The sequence below is a fragment of the Nannospalax galili genome, unplaced genomic scaffold (genome assembly GCF_000622305.1).
Source record: "Nannospalax galili isolate Female #2095 unplaced genomic scaffold, S.galili_v1.0 scaffold324, whole genome shotgun sequence".
Taxonomy (NCBI): domain Eukaryota; kingdom Metazoa; phylum Chordata; class Mammalia; order Rodentia; family Spalacidae; genus Nannospalax; species Nannospalax galili.
Window position 1 is genome coordinate 3,024,665 of NW_008353027.1, and position 17,169 is coordinate 3,041,833.

Below are 17,169 nucleotides of genomic sequence, written 5' to 3' on the forward strand. Positions count from 1 at the left end.
TGTGGAGAGCCACAGCCTCCGCCGCCATTACAAGATGGCGCCGGGATCCGGACCTTCTTAAAAGTAAACATCCTGCCACACCCATAAGGGGCGTGCACAAGAGCCTGCTCTCCCTCGCCTCCTCCCGTGGCATGATCTCCAGCAACCAATCCGCTTCTTATGATCTCCAGCAACCAATCCGCTTCTTATGATCTCCAGCAACCAATCCGCTTCTTATGATCTCCAGCAACCAATCCGCTTCTTATGATCTCCAGCAACCAATCCGCTTCTTATGATCTCCAGCAACCAATCCGCTTCTTATGATCTCCAGCAACCAATCCGCTTCTTATGATCTCCAGCAACCAATCCGCTTCTTATGATCTCCAGCAACCAATCCGCTTCTTATGATCTCCAGCAACCAATCCGCTTCTTATGATCTCCAGCAACCAATCCGCTTCTTATACATCATAAATGGGACCTTTGGGGCATATATAAGCAACAGCTCTCCCACTTCTCGGCGTCTTTGGTCTTCAGTCTTCAAATAAACTGCTGCAGAAGGATCCTGACTTGTCCTCCCGCGTCGTTCTTGCTGGCGAGACGGAAAGCGGTCGGGGACAGAATCTAACATACGACAGCATGCTGGAACACTGCCAACACCCTGAAAACATACATCATGTAGAATAGGAATGCCCTCAGTCACTGTCTTGCATCCACTCTCCTGGGCGCCCATGGGTTCTGAATCAACTATAAATAAAGTCAGCCAGTGGAGAACCAAGGTAACAACTCTGCTGCTACTAAGTACACACTTAAGAAGGTGGTTGAGGGCTACAAAGCACCTAAGCTGCAAACTCCCAATTTCCCAAGTCCAGCTACTGGGACACCAAGATCAAGGACATTCTTCTGTAGTGAGCTCAGAGGAATGGGAAAGTGCTGTATCCTTTACCTTTGGGGGTTTCCTGCCTTCACACGCTTCATGCTAACCTGAAAAGCCTTCAGTAGCGCTCACATCTACCTTTGAAGTAGCCACCCAATGACCACTGGCAAATTCACATCTATCAAAATCCAGGGTGGAAGATCTGGAGGTATCACATGCTATGAATGTAAAATTACATTAACACCCCTGGCATTTCTCATGCACATTCTGTTAGATGAGACCTTGCTAATCATAATGTGCGTGAACTTTAGCATGGGCAAGAGCAACAAATAGGCTACAGTTTACCCAGGCCTACTGGGAGTAAGCATCAGGCAGTACATTTCACATGAGAATATATGTATGACATGTATAATTATGTATATGAAAATGTATTTTAATTAGGGATTACAAGTGAATGTATAAAAATGGCTTATGGCTGTATATAATACATATTAAGATGTAGGATGGACTTTACAAAAACTTTCTGAAGAATCACGTAAAACAGAATTAGGTTCCCAACACAGAACTCAGAAAGAGGCTGCTGCTATCTATCACCTGCATCCTCCCAAGTTACCTAGAGCTTGTTCACAATCCACTCTGCAGTACCCTCTGCTGGGAACTCTGCCTCAAGCAGGTCTGATTTCTTACTGGTTTCTTTTATTTACCACCCTGAAATGCTTCCAATTGATTGTAAAATAAGGAAGCTTTCTTTGGTACAGTAAATTCAACATAACCCAAAGCATGACAATTTCTATCCTCCACAGGCACCCTTCAACTAAAGTTTCATCCCCTACATTAAATAATTAACATCTTCAGGGACTGGAGAGATAGTACAGTGGTTAAGAGCACTAACTGCTCTTGCAGAGGACCCAGGTTCAGTTCCCAGCACCCACATGGTGGCTAACAACTGTCTATAACTCTAGTTCCAAGAGATATAACCCCCCTCTTCTGGCTCCCACAGGTTCACATGCACATACATGCGGGGAAAACACTCATAACACGTAAAATAAAAATAATTTAAAATAATAAAAAATAATAATTCAAATGCCAGCTGTTTTGTGCTACATCCCAGGAGCCCAAGGAAGTTCTTAATGCAAGCACTGCAGTGTGATGTATAAAGGAGAGACTGTGAACAGGAGGTGGCCTGAGGTCCCTGGATGGCGGATGAGGAAGGCAGTGGTGATCACAGCCTGTGGACGAAGTGATCCACAGACATGACTTCCCTCAGGCCAACAGGCACCAGAAAGGTTGCTTGTCTCGGGAATCTTGAAAGATCCCTGTGGTAGCCGGGTGTGGTGGCGTACCCCTTTAATCCCAGCACTCAGGAGGCAGAGACAGGCGGATTTCTGTGAGTTCAAGGCCAGCCTGGTTTACATAGCCAGCTCCAGCCCCACGTGGGGCTACAAGGAAGACTCTGTTCCAAAAAGCCGAAAAAAAAAAAAAAAAAAAAAGAAAGAAAAAAGATCCCTGCTGTAAAGGGAGGGGAGCGGGAAGGAAGTGGGAACCTCAATCAAAGACTTTGGGAAACAGAAGTGGTAGGGACGGTACACACCACAAGCTCGGGAACAACATGCAGTGGCTCCATGAACTGAGGGCACCTCACTATAAAAAGATGCCAGGTGTCGGGGCGGGGGGGTGGATGAGGGAGATAAGAATTGTCTAATGAACACAGTTTTAGTTTTGCAAGATCAAAAACGTTCCTGAGATAGATGGTGGTGATGACTGCAAAATGATGTAAATGTATTTATGCCACTTACCTATATACTTAAAAATGGTAAATTTTATATTACATTTATTTTTTAAGTTAAAAAAATATACTACACAACTGCTTCAATGAAATGGCAGCAAAGTGATTTGAGTAAATACAGTTGGGTGTGTTAAACTGTCCTGGTCTTCTTTTAGACGTGTATTAAAATTTATTGATATTCTGACATTTACTTTCGTATTTGTGTAATCTTATTAAGCAAATAAACCTGATTAAAATCATTTTTTCTGAGAACAGGGGTGTAGCTTAGTTGGTAGAGTGCTTGCCTAGCATGCACAAAACCCAGGGTTTGCCCCCCAATACCACATAAATCCATCATGGGTACACACCTGCCAACCTAGCACTCAGGAGTCGGAAGCAGGAGGATCAGAAACTGAAGTTCATTCCCAGTTACACAGCAAGTTCAAGGCCAGCCTGGGCCATTTTAATGTTTTCGCAGAATATTTATCTCCCCAATTACTTTTACTCAGATGAAAAGTGAAAATGCAAAAACATTTTATAATTAAGTCCCCTACACAGGAGGGAGATGCAATACAAAGAAAATTTAAACACTACCTACCAATACATGAGCTATCAAAAAAGCCACTGAAAACATGTATGTAAGAAAAATGATAGTAGTAACCACATAAGAAAAGCTGGCAAAAAAGCACAGGAAAAACTGTATTTTAAGGAAATAAAAGATATGCCCTACGAATTCACTTTGAGTATATTCCTTTAAAATCTAGAGGACTTTTCCTGTGAATGTCCAGGTCGGAAGTATTTCAGCTCTGAAGGCCACAGGACTTCTCTGGCCACTAGCTAACTCTGCTGAGCTTCACTGGGCTCCAGTAAAGCTTTATTTACAGAACTAGGCTGCATTTGGCCCAAGGGCAGTGATTTATGACTCTTAATCTAGATAAACAAAATAAATAAAGGGCAACTTGAAATACTGCGTATGAAAACATATGTAAAACACTGTCACTGCTATTCTCAATGAACTAGACTCAGAAATAGCAATTTAATGTTTAAATATCCCTTTCCTGCCAAAGTTCTGCTTGTCTTTCAGAAAAAAAGCTGAGTGCTTCAATGTGCTAAAATGTCTGGTCGATTCCAATTCCCACTAAAGATGGAGCGAAACATCCCACCCATGGTAAAACAAACACAGAACCACCCATGGTAAAGCACAGAACCACCCATAGTAAAACACAGAACCACCATGGTAAAGCACAGAACCACCCATGGTAAAACACAGAACCACCCATGGTAAGCACAGAACCACCCATGGTAAAACACAGAACCACCCATGGTAAAACAAACACAGAACCACCCATGGTAAAGCACAGAGCCACCCATGGTAAAGCACAGAACAGTCCTCTTTCTTTAGCAGCATTCTAGTGCACATACGTACTATGAGAACGTGTAGGTTTCTTAACAGCTAACTCTCAAGATAATAAAATTTGGGCCACTAATTCAAGGACATAGCATTCCAGTAATTGTTAAGACCACTCCAAGAGAGAATGACTATTTTTTAAACAGGAAAATGTGTAAAAGACACCTAATGAGAAAACAAGTGAACAATACAGGTGGGAAGAAGCACAAAGCAAAGACTTTGTCTCACACAGAGTCTGAGTCATATGCACAAAGAAAATTTAGGAGACACCTGTGCTGCTCCCTAAGAAGGCACATGGTGGAATGTTCGTGGTTTTCTTTACATTGCTGTTTACTTTTACTTATACAACTATTAGTATGTTTTCCTTTTATTAAGTTTTAAATGTTGAAATTATAGTGAAAGGTTTATCATCTTGCAGCTGGTAAGATGGCTCAGTGGTTAAAAGCACTTGTTGCTCTTGCAGAGGACCTGGGTTTAGTTCCCAGCACCTACACAGCAGTTATCAACAGTCTGTACCTCCAGTTCTAAGGGATCCAACACCCTCTTCTGGCCTTCATGGGCACTGCATACACATAGTACACCTATATACAAGCAAGCAAAACACTCATACACGATAAAATAAAAATTAATTAAGAAAACATGTGCCAGTAGGCATCCACACCTTTAATACAGAACTCAGGAGACAGAGACAGGTGGATCTCTGTGGGACTGAGGCAAGACTGGTCTACACAGCAAGTTCCAGGCCAACTGGGGCTACAGGGAGACCCTGTTTCAAACATCCCACCCTGCAAAAAAATAGTATTTACCATCTTCATTATTAATAATCAAATTGAATAGCAGTTATTAAAAAAAAAAAAAACCTCATTCACTGGCCTTCTGAAACACCACAGGCCATCTACACTGCATAACAAGATTTTAAGCACACACACACACACACACACACATATGCAGGAGACAAGATCTTTAAGGACAAAGTGTCACAGTATACAATACCTCAGCTCCACCCATCCATTTAGGCTCATCAGGAAACTCAGCACACAAAATATCTTCTGATTGATCTGTCCCCAAGACATGGTAGCAAAGTTTTTGGTGGAGATTTGTAGATGTCTCTGTACCTAAAAGTAGAAAAAAATTCAGTTTACTGAAATGCAATTGGCAATTTTAAGAAACTATTCTAGCTGCATCATACAATGCTAGATGCATTTAAAATGTTAAGAATATGGTTGTAGGATACAAGGCTAACAGACAGAAAGTTAATCACTTTCTTCTATACCAACAACAAAGCAGAATTAAAAATTTAAAAGATAATATCATTTACCATTGACATCCAACAAAATGAAAGAGTTAACTATAAATCTAAATCTAACAAAGTATATACAAGGTCTGTATAAGGAAAACTGCCAAATTATGTCAAAGATATAAAACAACAGAGATACTCCATGCTCGTAGATAGAAAATGCAATACTCCCAAGATGTCAGTTCCTCCCAAGGACTTCGGCGTGTTAATTTATTGATATGGACAAACTGATTCTAGAGTTTACATGGAGAGACAAAAGACTCAGAATAGCTTACAAAACACAGGGTGAAGAACAAAGTTGGAGGACGGCTACTGTCTGACTTTAAGAATTCTTGCAAGCAGTACCTGGTGCACTGCACATGTAATCCCAACACTCAGGAGGCACAGGCAGGAGGACTGCAGCAAATGTAAAACTTAGCCAGAGTTACATACCAAGTCCTTATCATAAACAAACAAACAAATAAATAAACAAATAAGAGACTCACTAGAAAACTACATAAAGAAGTGGGAAATAGAGGATGATGGAATATCCTTCCAGAAAGCAGAAAAAGGGACTATATCGGGGAAGAAAGGTAACTAGCTGGAGGGGAGGAGGGAAAAGGGCCTCAGGGAGACTAAGGAGGAGGGGACCAACTGAAAATGAAGTATAGTGACACATGTGCAGGATGAAACCCATTATTTTGTATCCTAACAACAACAACAAAAAAAACTGATGAAGAAAAAAGATAGAGTAATCAAGACAGTGCGGTACTGGCAAAATAAATAAGCAAACAGATTAACAGAACTGAGAGTCCAGAAACAGGCCCACATAAATACAGTCAGTTGATCTCTAATCAAGGAACAAAGAAAACACAAGAAGTAAAGTAAATACAATCATTTCAATAAATGGTATAGAAAATACAGAAAAAAGAAGCAAAAAAGGATCTAGACACTGAGTTCACACTGCTCACAAAAATTAACTCAAAGATCATGTAAATGTAAAACACTAAACTGTAAAACTTCTATAAGACAAAATAGGAGAAAATCTAGGTGGCCTTGGATTACGTGTTAAATTTTAGATACAGCAATAAAGGTCAATGATAAGCTAGACCATTACAATTTAAAAGTTATTCTTGATTAAAGATACTATCAGAAGAAGGAAAATCAAGTCACAAACTGGGACAAAATATCTGCAAAATACTGATAAGATACAGGACTGTTATCTAAAATACACAAAGAACTGAAAAGAGTCAAAAATGAAAGAATGTCATCCAATTAAATAGTAGGTCGAAGACCTAATAGTTCACACCAAAGCTGACATACGGACAGCAAATGAGCACATGAATAAATAAATACGCACATCATGTTACAAGGGAAATGGAAATGATAACACAAAGTAACTATTATACAGATATTAGAACTGCTAGATTCCAAAACTCTACAGCACCAACGGAACTGGTGGACCAACTGGGAGTTCTCACCCTCCACTGGTGGGAATGCACACTGTCACAGGCCCTTTGGAAGATTGTTTTGGTAGCTTCATACAAAAGTAAATGTATTTTTACCATCTGATACAGCAATTGTGCTTCCTAGCAGTCATCAAAAGGAATTAAATTTTTTAAATTTTTATTTATTATTTTTATTTTATGGATATGAATGTATTGCCTGCATCTGTGTAAGTGCATTTGTACTGTGCAATGCCTGAGAAGTCAGAAGAGACAACTGGATCCCCTAGAACTGGAGTTATGAATGGTTGTTAGCTGCCATGTGGGTGCTGGGAATCTAGCCCAGGTCCTCTGCAAGAGCAGCCAGTGCTCTTAACTGCTGACTCAGCCATCTCTCTAGCCCCCATAAAATTTATATCCAAACAAAATTTTACCCACATACTTTTTTAAAATAGCAACTTAATTCATAATTGCTAAACCCAAGAGACAAGCAGTTTCCTTCAGTTGTTGAATGGATAAACTGAGGTACAGTCAGATGATGAACTATTATTCTGCATTAAAAAGAAAGGAGTCCTGGAGCTTGGAGTAAATGACTATTACTAAATGAAAGAAACCAATCTCAAGAGGCTACATTCTGTATAGTGCCATCTATAGGACATTCTGGAAAAAGGCAGACCCTGAGGAGACAAAGAAAACTGAGGTGGTGTCAGGCATGGTGGTACACTTGGGAGGCTGAGGGACAGGGATCGTAAGCTCAACATCAGCCTGGGCTATATGGGGAGACCCTTTTTTATTTATTTATTTATTTTTATGTGTATGTGTGTATTGCCTGAATGTAGCTAAGTGTACCTGTGTCGTGCAATGCACACGGAGGTCAGCCTCGAACTGGAGTTACGGACAGTTGTGAGCTACCATGTGGGTGCTGGGATTCAGACCAAGGTCTTCTGCAAGAACAGCAAGTGTTCTTATCTGCGGAGCCATCTCTCTGGCCCCTTTGGAGACCCTTTTTTAAAAACAATTATTTATTTATTTTTATTTTATGTGTATGAGTGTTTTGCCTGCATGTATGTAAATGCAGCCATGCGTGCAATGCCCTTGAGGTCAGAAGAGGGCATTGGATCCTCTGGAACTGGAGTTACAAACAGTTATTAGCCACCATGAGGGTGTTGGGAATTGAATCCTGGTTCTCTGCAAGAGCAGTCAGTGCTCTTAACCACTGAGCCATCTTTTCAGCCCCATGAGACCCTTTCTTCAAGACAAAAGACAAGACAAGACAAGACAAGACAACACAAGGAGCAGTACTTATTAGACATTGGGAGGAAGAGAGTAATAAGTAGAATACAGAATACTTTAGAGCAATGAAAGTAATCTGTATGACACAACAATGCTGGACACGTCATCACAAACACACAGAATGTACAGCGCCAACAGTAACCCTAATGTAAATTCTGGACTTTGGGTGATAATGATGTGGCAGTGCAGATTAGTGAATTATAAATTAGAGTTATTTCTCACACTGGTGAAGGGCATTAATAACAAGAAGTGTACACATGTGTGAAGGAGGAGATACATGAGAAATCTCTGTACCTTCTCTTTTTGCTGTGGACCGATGTATATTAAAAAAAGGTTAGGTGTCAGTTTTCTAACACACTAAAGTAATTCATATATACTTATGGATTTTGAAGACTGTTATGAAACCAAACTTTACATTCTCACTAAGAAAACATACCAAGCAATGAAAGATGATGCCATAATGTAAAATAAAAGTTGTTATGGTACTTAAGAACAGTTTTCTAGGAGTGCTGGTAAGAAGCACATGAGCCCCTCCATTACAGTGTGAGAGGCTCTTGCACACCTCACCAAGAAGGCAGCAAAATTACAACTGGCAGACAGGTGCTGCTTTCTTAAACCATCATAATTCCTAATCATTATTTTTATCACTGAAAGCTGAGGATTAATAAAAACTTACATGTTTTTCACAAATTATAGTAACTTAAAAACATTTTTAATGAGAATTGGCATGATTAGCTTTTTTACTGTAATTATTATTATTTCTCCTGGAATTTGGGAAACAACTAACATTTTTAAGTATAGGGAACTCAACACAGAAAGCTAATTTGGCATACAGGGCACAAATGTATTTCTTTAGTCAGCATCCTTGAATAAAAAGCTCATGCTTAACTCCTCTTAATAGTTCAGTGGTGGTGCACACCTTTAATCCCAGCATTTGGGAGGCAGAAGCAGGTAGATCTCTGTGAGATTGTCTCCCAATTGGATAGTTCCTCCAAGGGGCGGGGCCTGCTGCACAGCACGGACTACTGAGGGGCTGCTGGGAGCCATCTTGGTATAGAAGGTGCAGCCACGCAGCAGCTCAAGGACAGAATGGCCTGACTCTTATGGACCTGGGGTGAGATAGGGGCGTGAGCGAATGCTAACATGGTTGACTATGGGCGTGGCATGGTCTGATACAGAGGGCTCTGAGCACTCATTCCTTTGTAAGTTAATAAATGCACATAAAGATATGTTATACTGGTTTGCTTGATAGCACAGGAGACCTAGAGGGAACTCGGGCGACAAAACTGGCATAGCCCGGCAGGATACGACAAAACTGAGAATGAGTTTTGGAGGAACGCTAATGGCAGCACTGATGTGGTTTTTACAATGGGTTACTAAAAGGAGGCCAGCCACGGGACACCGCTATGTTGTAAATTTTGGGGTATGTTACGATTTGTTAAAGGTTACCCAAAGGTTAGAAAATCTTTTACCTGCTCTGGACCCAATCGGAGTGCCCAGAGAGAGAGAGTGCAGCCACTGTGCATGATAAAAGCTGTGCCCCGGGCGGGGAAGCTGAAAAGGCTACAGGGCAGACCCAGCTGCAGAGCTGGAGACAGAAAACACGTTGACTTGTGTAAGGTCCAAGGACTCAGAGGAACAGACAGATAATAGTAAAGAGGAAGAAAAGCTAACTGTGCTGCAGCTAGGAAATACTCCATGCTGGAAGTGTTAAAGCTAGGAAAAACTTACAAGCAAGCAAGCAGAGAGCCCGTGGCCACGTGGCTTGTGAGAGTATGGACATGGGAGCAAATGACGTCAGTCTAAGTCCTTCAGAAGCTTCACAGCTGAGTTATATAACGACCCATCCGTCCTTGCGATATAGGCTGTTCAACCTAGGCCAATGCAGGCGTGAGCAGTCCTTAATGGGGTGGCTGGTTGAAGGCATTAAAGATACATGGTTGTCACCAAGGGAGACTAACATGATTAGCAGGGGCTGGAGGACTATAAAGGAGGGGCAGGTATTCCTGAGAGAACTGGGTGTGAAAAAAGCAATATATAATGCCCAGTTCACTGGGCCAGATAAGAATGTGTTCACCAGAGATATGAAAGAAAGCTTAATTCAACTAGGACCTCAACAATGGTGTGGGGCTTTAATGGTTTTACTAAGCCCTTTGATGGGACAGGATCTTTATAAAGTGAGAGAGGCTTTGGCAAATCTAAATGATTCTGACCAGCATGTAAAATGTGTCTGTAAAATAACAGAACACCCTATAAGAGATAGAAAAAAGACCAGACCGAAGAAATGGTTCCCTTGGGTTACCTGAAGACAAATGTGGCAAGACTTATGCAAAGCCCAAATCCTCAGAGAAAAAAATGGTAGAAAACCAAATTCAGTACTAAGGCGTTTCTGGAAGGTTTTAAAACCAGAAGGACAATTTACAAAGGACATTCGAAGGATAACAGCTGTGTAAGGGGTGGTTAAGAATTCCCAAGGATTAAATAAGATGCATTTCTCTTCTGATAAAGGCTATACTAGGGGTGGAAGCAGGTTTTCCCACCAAGTCCTCCCCCAGCAACCAGGTGTGGTCAATGGGGAGATGACAGATATGGCTACAGTCAGGAGGCAGACCCAGAGCCTGCCTGACTCAGGGAACCAACAAGTGCAGTGGTGACAGGAGAAGCCCCCTGCCTCCTTGGCCCAGTGCAAGGTCAGGCAACTGGAGCCAACACCTGTAAATGTATCAAGAATAAAAGAATATGAAGAGACTCCATGTAAAATCCCCCAAGTGCAAAATGACTCCAAAGGGATAACTAAAGATTATAAAGAGCTAACCAAATTAATGCCTCGTACCCATGCTATGGTACCCAACAAGGATCTATGGAGAAAACAGTTAATACGAATGGACAAAACCTTTCCATTCTATGTGAGACCTTGAAGCAAAGGCCAGCTATAGCTGTAAGAATCTTGAGAGTTTTATGTAGGTTGGGTAAGATGAAGACAGAGACTCCCAAACTATACAACTGTTAAGAAAATCTACAGTACTAGGGTGGGTTGCCCCCTTATGAGCTGTTGGTCAGAGAGAGTTCCTAGAGGTCCTCCAATTCACCAAGGCTACTGCCATTAATGTCAATTGTACACTAGAAAGGTCGGTAAGGCCATGTTGCAGAGGACACTGCATGTTGTGAGCGCAGGAGAAGAAGAGACGGAGCTGAGACTAAGCCAAAAAAACTCTGTGCCACTGGATGATGTTCATATTGCCAGAAGGCATTATGGAGACGGTTGGGGAAGAAAGGATCCCCTATAATTCTACTCAACAATGGACCCTGCGTGCTGCACACCACGGACATGCCAAGCTCGACTAACATATGTACAACTGACCAATTTCTAACTGGATAAGGCCCACTCCTAGGGGTGGAACACGCATCTGGTGCTGTAGACCAGGCTAACACCTTGTGTCGAGAATGGCTACAGGCCCTAGTGAGAAGCCATCATGCGTATACGGTTTAATGAATATAGTACACCTACTGGGAGATCTTCTAGGCATCTGTATTTACATTCATGTTTGTTTAAATGTGTCTACTTCCTTCCATTTGTCTTTATAGTAGAAGAAACACCACTAAGATAGATCAGTGGCCATGGCCTAAAGACGACTGATGTGGAGGCCCAAGAAGAAGTCACTATCTTGCCATGATACAAGAAAGATCGCCCTACATCTGTCACCTGCTTCAAGGCTCAGGGACCTTAGCAGAAGATGGACGGGAAGATTGTAAGAGCGGAGGAAAGGGGTGGAGTGTCTCCCAATTGGCTAGTTACTCCAAGGGGCGGGGCCTGCCACAGAGCATGGACTACTGAGGGGCTGCTGGGAGCCATCTTGGGATGGAAGCTGCAAGCTGCAGGTAGCACACGAGGCATGGGGAATGCACAGCTGCACAGCAGCTCAAGGACGGAATGGCCTGACTCATGGATCTGGGGCAAGATCACTGGCCCTGGAGGCATCAGTGAATGCTAGCGGGGACTATGGGTGTGGCATGGTCTGATATGGCGGGCTCTGAGCCACGGCATGGGGCTAGACACTGGGTACTCATTCCTTTGTAAGTTAATAAATCCACATAAAGATGTTATATGGTTTGCTTGATAGCACAGGAGACCCAGAGGGAACTCGAGCGACAGGGATCGAGGCCAGGCCAGTCTACAGAGTGAGTTCTAGGCCAGTTGGAGCTATAGGGAGACCCTGTCTCAAAAAGAGGGAAAAAAAAAATGGTCTTGCTAGACCCTAGTCAAAAGCAGCAAATGCTAAACAATGGTTAAAAGAGAAGAAAAACATCATAGCCTTCTTCCCAGTTACACAGGAAAGAAAAGCACTTCTGAAGGCAACAAAAAAGATTCAGCACGTCACAAAAAGATAGCACGCATAGAAGAAAGCCTCATGCTTCTTGCTAGCCCCAAACCCTCCAGAAAGTTCTACAGCCTCTGTACCTAAGTTCCTAACCTCTAACAGAGATGGTTAAGACCAATCATGGTAACAAGAAACTGCTACACAATGAGGAAATGTGAGATAACCAAAGGTGGAAGATGATGCTGACAGCTTGTACCAACAACACAGACAGCCTGTCTGGGGTAATTAAGAGTGGCTGGGGAGGCGGGAGAGGAAGGAATCATTTAATGGCATCATTGTGCAACTGAAGAGAACAAAAGCCTCTTTGGGTCCCGGCTCCAAGATGACCAAGGAAAGAAGAAACAACAATTGTGCCAAAAAGGGCCTCGGCCATGTGCAGCCCATTACCTAGCTGCACAAACTGCACCCGGTGCGTGCCTAAGGACAAGGCCATTAAGAAGTTCATTATTTGGAACACAGTGGAGAGCAGAGGCTGCTGCCATCAGGGACATTTCTAAAGCGAGTGTCTTCAACGCTTATGTGCTTCCCAAGTTCTTTGTCAAGCTGCATTACTGTGTGAGCTGTGCCATTCATAGCAAGGTGGTCTGGAATCGATTCCTGGGAGTCCAGAAAGACCAAACACCCCCACTATGATTTAGGTCTGCTGGTGCTGCTCCACACCTCCATCAAAGCCCATGTAAAGACCTGACTTCACAAGGACAGAAAAAAAACCATCATCCAGGAAAATAAAATTAAATGGAAATTTTACTTAAAAAAAAGGGGGAACAAGAGAGGTGTGCCCAGAAAGTAATAGATGAAGAGAGTCAAGACACAAGCAACCAACAGACCTGTACCTTCTGATCAAGGAAGTGAGTATGTGACTGTTGCCTTAGGAAAGGCCTGCGATTATTCAGTGTCATCTCAAAGGCTGGTTCTGTTAAAATAGTTACCTTTCCCATGATTCTTTGGGAGAGAGCATACACCTGTAAAGGAATGACTGCAGGAGTAAGCCCAACTTTTGAATCCATTTCCTTAGACTTTGGAAGGGGCTGGCCCTGTGACTTGTTTTGGCTAACAGAATGCAGTGAAGTTGAAGTAAGGGCAAGCCTAGATAGCGAAAGGACAGCTTCTGCCTTCTGGGTCTCCCTCTTAGAAACAGGTTCAGCCACATGTGAACACATACAGGTCTGCCTGTGAGAAGTGAAAGGCCATATGAATCGGAGTTGAAATAATCCAGTTATCCCCACTGGGGCTCTAGACATATGAAAGAACCAGGCCAAGTACAGTCAAGTGACTGGCAGCTGGCCACAGGCATGACAGAACTCAGGTGATTCCAGAAGAACTGCCTGGCTAACCCACAGATGGGTAAGTGAAGATAAATGACTCCTATCTCAAGCCACTAAGGTTTGGTGCGGTCTGTTCCAAATCAAAGCTGAAACACATAATGCCCTTTGAGAAAACCTGGCTTCAGCAGGCGTGTCCAACCCACAGCCTGTGGGCCATCTGCAAGGGTCCCATACAGTATGAAAGAGGCCAAATATAAAATCAAAAACTTACTTAAAATATTATGAGATTTCATTCATTCATTCATTCATTCATTCATTCATTCATTCATTCTGTAACTTGAGGGCATGGTTCTCGATGAACACTGTTACTGAAAATGCTGTGTAGTAATGTCAAAAGGTTGGACACAGTAGACCAAACAACCTCAATGAATTTAGCTTCCCTATTTTAGTCATGAAAAGTCACATCTCCTTTGGAAAAAAGTGCTTCACTAATGTGTTCACATACCATCACTCTTTCCATCCTGCTGGGGGTATGAATTGTAGAACATTCCCTTCCCATCATGGGTCCAGGCCATACAGGTGAACTTGACTCTCTCAAGCACATCAGGAAGCTCTTTGGCACCATCAACTTTCATGAACTTGATCGTCACCCAGTCTGAGCCACTGGCACTCAAACCATAGGCAAAATATTCACCATCTTCACTGAATGCATAACCTATGGGGCAGAGGAGACACTGTCAAATGGTGAACAAGAGACACAACTTCTAGCCTTGCCCACTGAATGATGACACATACCATACAATAGAATTAAATTGCAGTCACAAGTAATTTGGGGGTGGACCCCAAAGCAATTGAAGTCCTGCTTTGCAGACTTATTTTCAGAGCATTGCTGGCACTCAGGGATTAACGTCCATACCAAAACATCACAGGCCCAGGTAATCACAGCCTGAAGACATGTACGGAAGGCTTACAGTGTACACATTCAAAAACTGGCAGAAAACAACACTTTGCTGTGGACTGCCATACCAGGTCCAGGTCCCTGTAGCCCCAACAATGTTCTCAGCCTATGGAATGTTTCTTGGCAAATATTCACGTTTTATATTGGCTTTTAATAGTTATAAAGTATTTGATACTATTCTATTCTATTAAATAAGATTCTGACACCAATGATTTCCTTGGACATTTGCTAAACTTTATTGGGGACCTAAAATTAGAAGAGGCTCAACTATTAGCAAAAGTTTTCAATTGGCAGAAACTGAATTTAAAATTTCCTAACATGCTGGGCATAGCAGCATATACCTTTAATCCCAACACGTAGGAAGGATCTCTGTGAGATCAAGGCCAGTCTGGTCTACATAGTGAGTTCCAGGCCAGCTGGGGCTACAAGGAAACCCAGTCTCAAAAAAACAAAAACAAATAAATAAACAAAAATAAAATTTCCCAACATACTTGTTAATCACTTGTAAATGCTATAATACTCAGGATCATACATGAATGAATGCAGAACAAGAATATACAAGGTAACAGAAGGGTAGTCGCCTTTCACTGCACAGAGCACTGTAGTGTTTGGGTTATTTCTACAAGCAGAAAAATTCCAGAGAAAATTTTAATAAAACATTACTTTGATTTAAAATATATGTAAAATGGGGCTGGAGAGATGGCTCAGCTGTTAAGAACACTGGTTGTTCTTGTAGAAGACCTGGGTTCAAATCCCAGCACTCACATGGCAGCTAACAAGAGTCAGTTAACTCCAGTTCCAGGGGATCCGATACCCTTTTCTGTCCTCTGTGGGCCTTGTGCATGGGTACATTTACATGCATGCACACAATACACTCATACACATAAAGATAAAATAATAAAATAAAATAAAATATATGTAAAATCCATAATGCTGGGGCTGGAGAGAGAGTGCAGCAGTTAAGAACACTGACTGTTCTTGCATAAGACCTGGGTTCGAATCCCAGCACCCACATAGCAGCTAACAACTGTCTGTAACTCCAGTCCCAGGGGATCCGACAGCCTCTTCTGTCCTCCGCAGGCATTGCACAACACGGGTGCACTTACCTACATGCAGGCAATATACAAATACACATAAAAAAAAATAAAAAAAAAAAATGTTAACAAAGAATCTGTATTCACTCCTCTTAGCTTCTCTGTAATATCACTCCCAAGAAAGTCAATGAGCGTTTGAGACCAGACCTCATGTCTAATTCATCTTTGCACCATCATGGCCCTGTATACGGTAAACGTCTAAAGAAATCACTGGAATGTATCACTGGGTAAGAGGTAAGAACCTATTATGATGAAGCCCTTCTGACAGGCTGTAAGACAGGACAGATCTTCACGAAAACTACACAGATTCCCACGGAGGATACATGACTGGCAGAGAACAGTATTAAATTCATTTTACACCATAGGCTCATATTCATAGAAATACTGACACAGTCTATCAAGGTGGTTGGTACCTCACTTTCAATACACACTGGATAAAGGATCATCATTTATTACTCAGCCTATTCTGGAAGGAGTAAAGAGATCACTGAGTGACAGAGGCATAGCAGGAAACTCCAAGAAATGCCTGCAGAAGTCTTTCCACAGATCTCAAGGACACTGTTATTCCCTTCCTATCAAGGAGAGGATGTCACTGTTCCAATTTCCCAATTCCAGAAAGCCAAGTCACAAGATAAAGGGAACTGTAGGAGAAATGCCAAGCCACCTTCACTGGGAACAGTTAGAATGCCTTAGAGATAATTACCTGTAGGAAACCAGAATGGCATACCCTAGGGCAAGATGAGCCTAAAACTTTTAAGTCCAAGCTATGTTCTCTACTAAAGGCAGGGGCACTGAAAACAGTAGCTCTGATATCCCTGTCTTGCAGAACACTACAGGGCTAGTTGGAGAAAAGCAGCTGGATCAAAAGTTTAAGCTCCTTGCTGAGGGAAAGCATCTTGGTCAACAGCCCTTAGCACACCTCCCTGTCCTGAAGAAATAACCCAGCTATCATTAGCTAAAAGATTAGGGCAGATTAAAGGTTTACTCCTGGCTAAAAGCTAAAAGTTTACCATGCTTTTAGCTCTAAGAAAAAAAACATTATGGCCAATAAATTACCAGATAGGCATTGGTAACCTTAAGTAAAAGTTCAAGCATCCTGCTTTACATACAGCCCCTAGCTGGCGCCAACTAAAAGCTGTATGTCCTGGTTCTTGTCTAACTGTATCCTAAACCTTTATATGTAACTGCCAAACCCCACATGATGGCAAGTTCCTTATAATGTACAAAAACCTTTTGAATCTTTCAATAAATGGCTTGTTGTAAAGGAAAGAACAAGTCCCAGCACAGTCACTGGTCTGCATAGCCGTCACAAAAGCAAGCCCCCCCTACCACTCCCCCAGCAAGGCAGACTTGGATCACTGAACTCAAAAATAGCCTACTTCTTTTCTCTAGGTCTCCTCTTACAGCACAAACCTTGGATCACCTTCTCTGTG

At 42.2% G+C, this 17,169-nt stretch overlaps 1 protein-coding gene and 1 pseudogene across 1 annotated transcript in view; one reads left to right on the forward strand and one right to left on the reverse strand.

Annotated features, from left to right (window-relative positions):
• Positions 1-17,169, reverse strand: part of Prep (prolyl endopeptidase) — a 124,795-nt gene that overhangs the window by 74,276 nt on the left and 33,350 nt on the right. The window contains exons 5-6 of the mRNA XM_008850296.2: positions 14,190-14,399; positions 5,020-5,141 (exon numbers count right to left, since the gene is read on the reverse strand). Of these exons, the coding sequence (XP_008848518.1) occupies positions 5,020-5,141; positions 14,190-14,399 (332 nt within the window). The remainder of the gene's footprint in view (positions 1-5,019; positions 5,142-14,189; positions 14,400-17,169) is intronic.
• On the forward strand, positions 12,742-13,099 carry LOC108491666 (annotated as a pseudogene).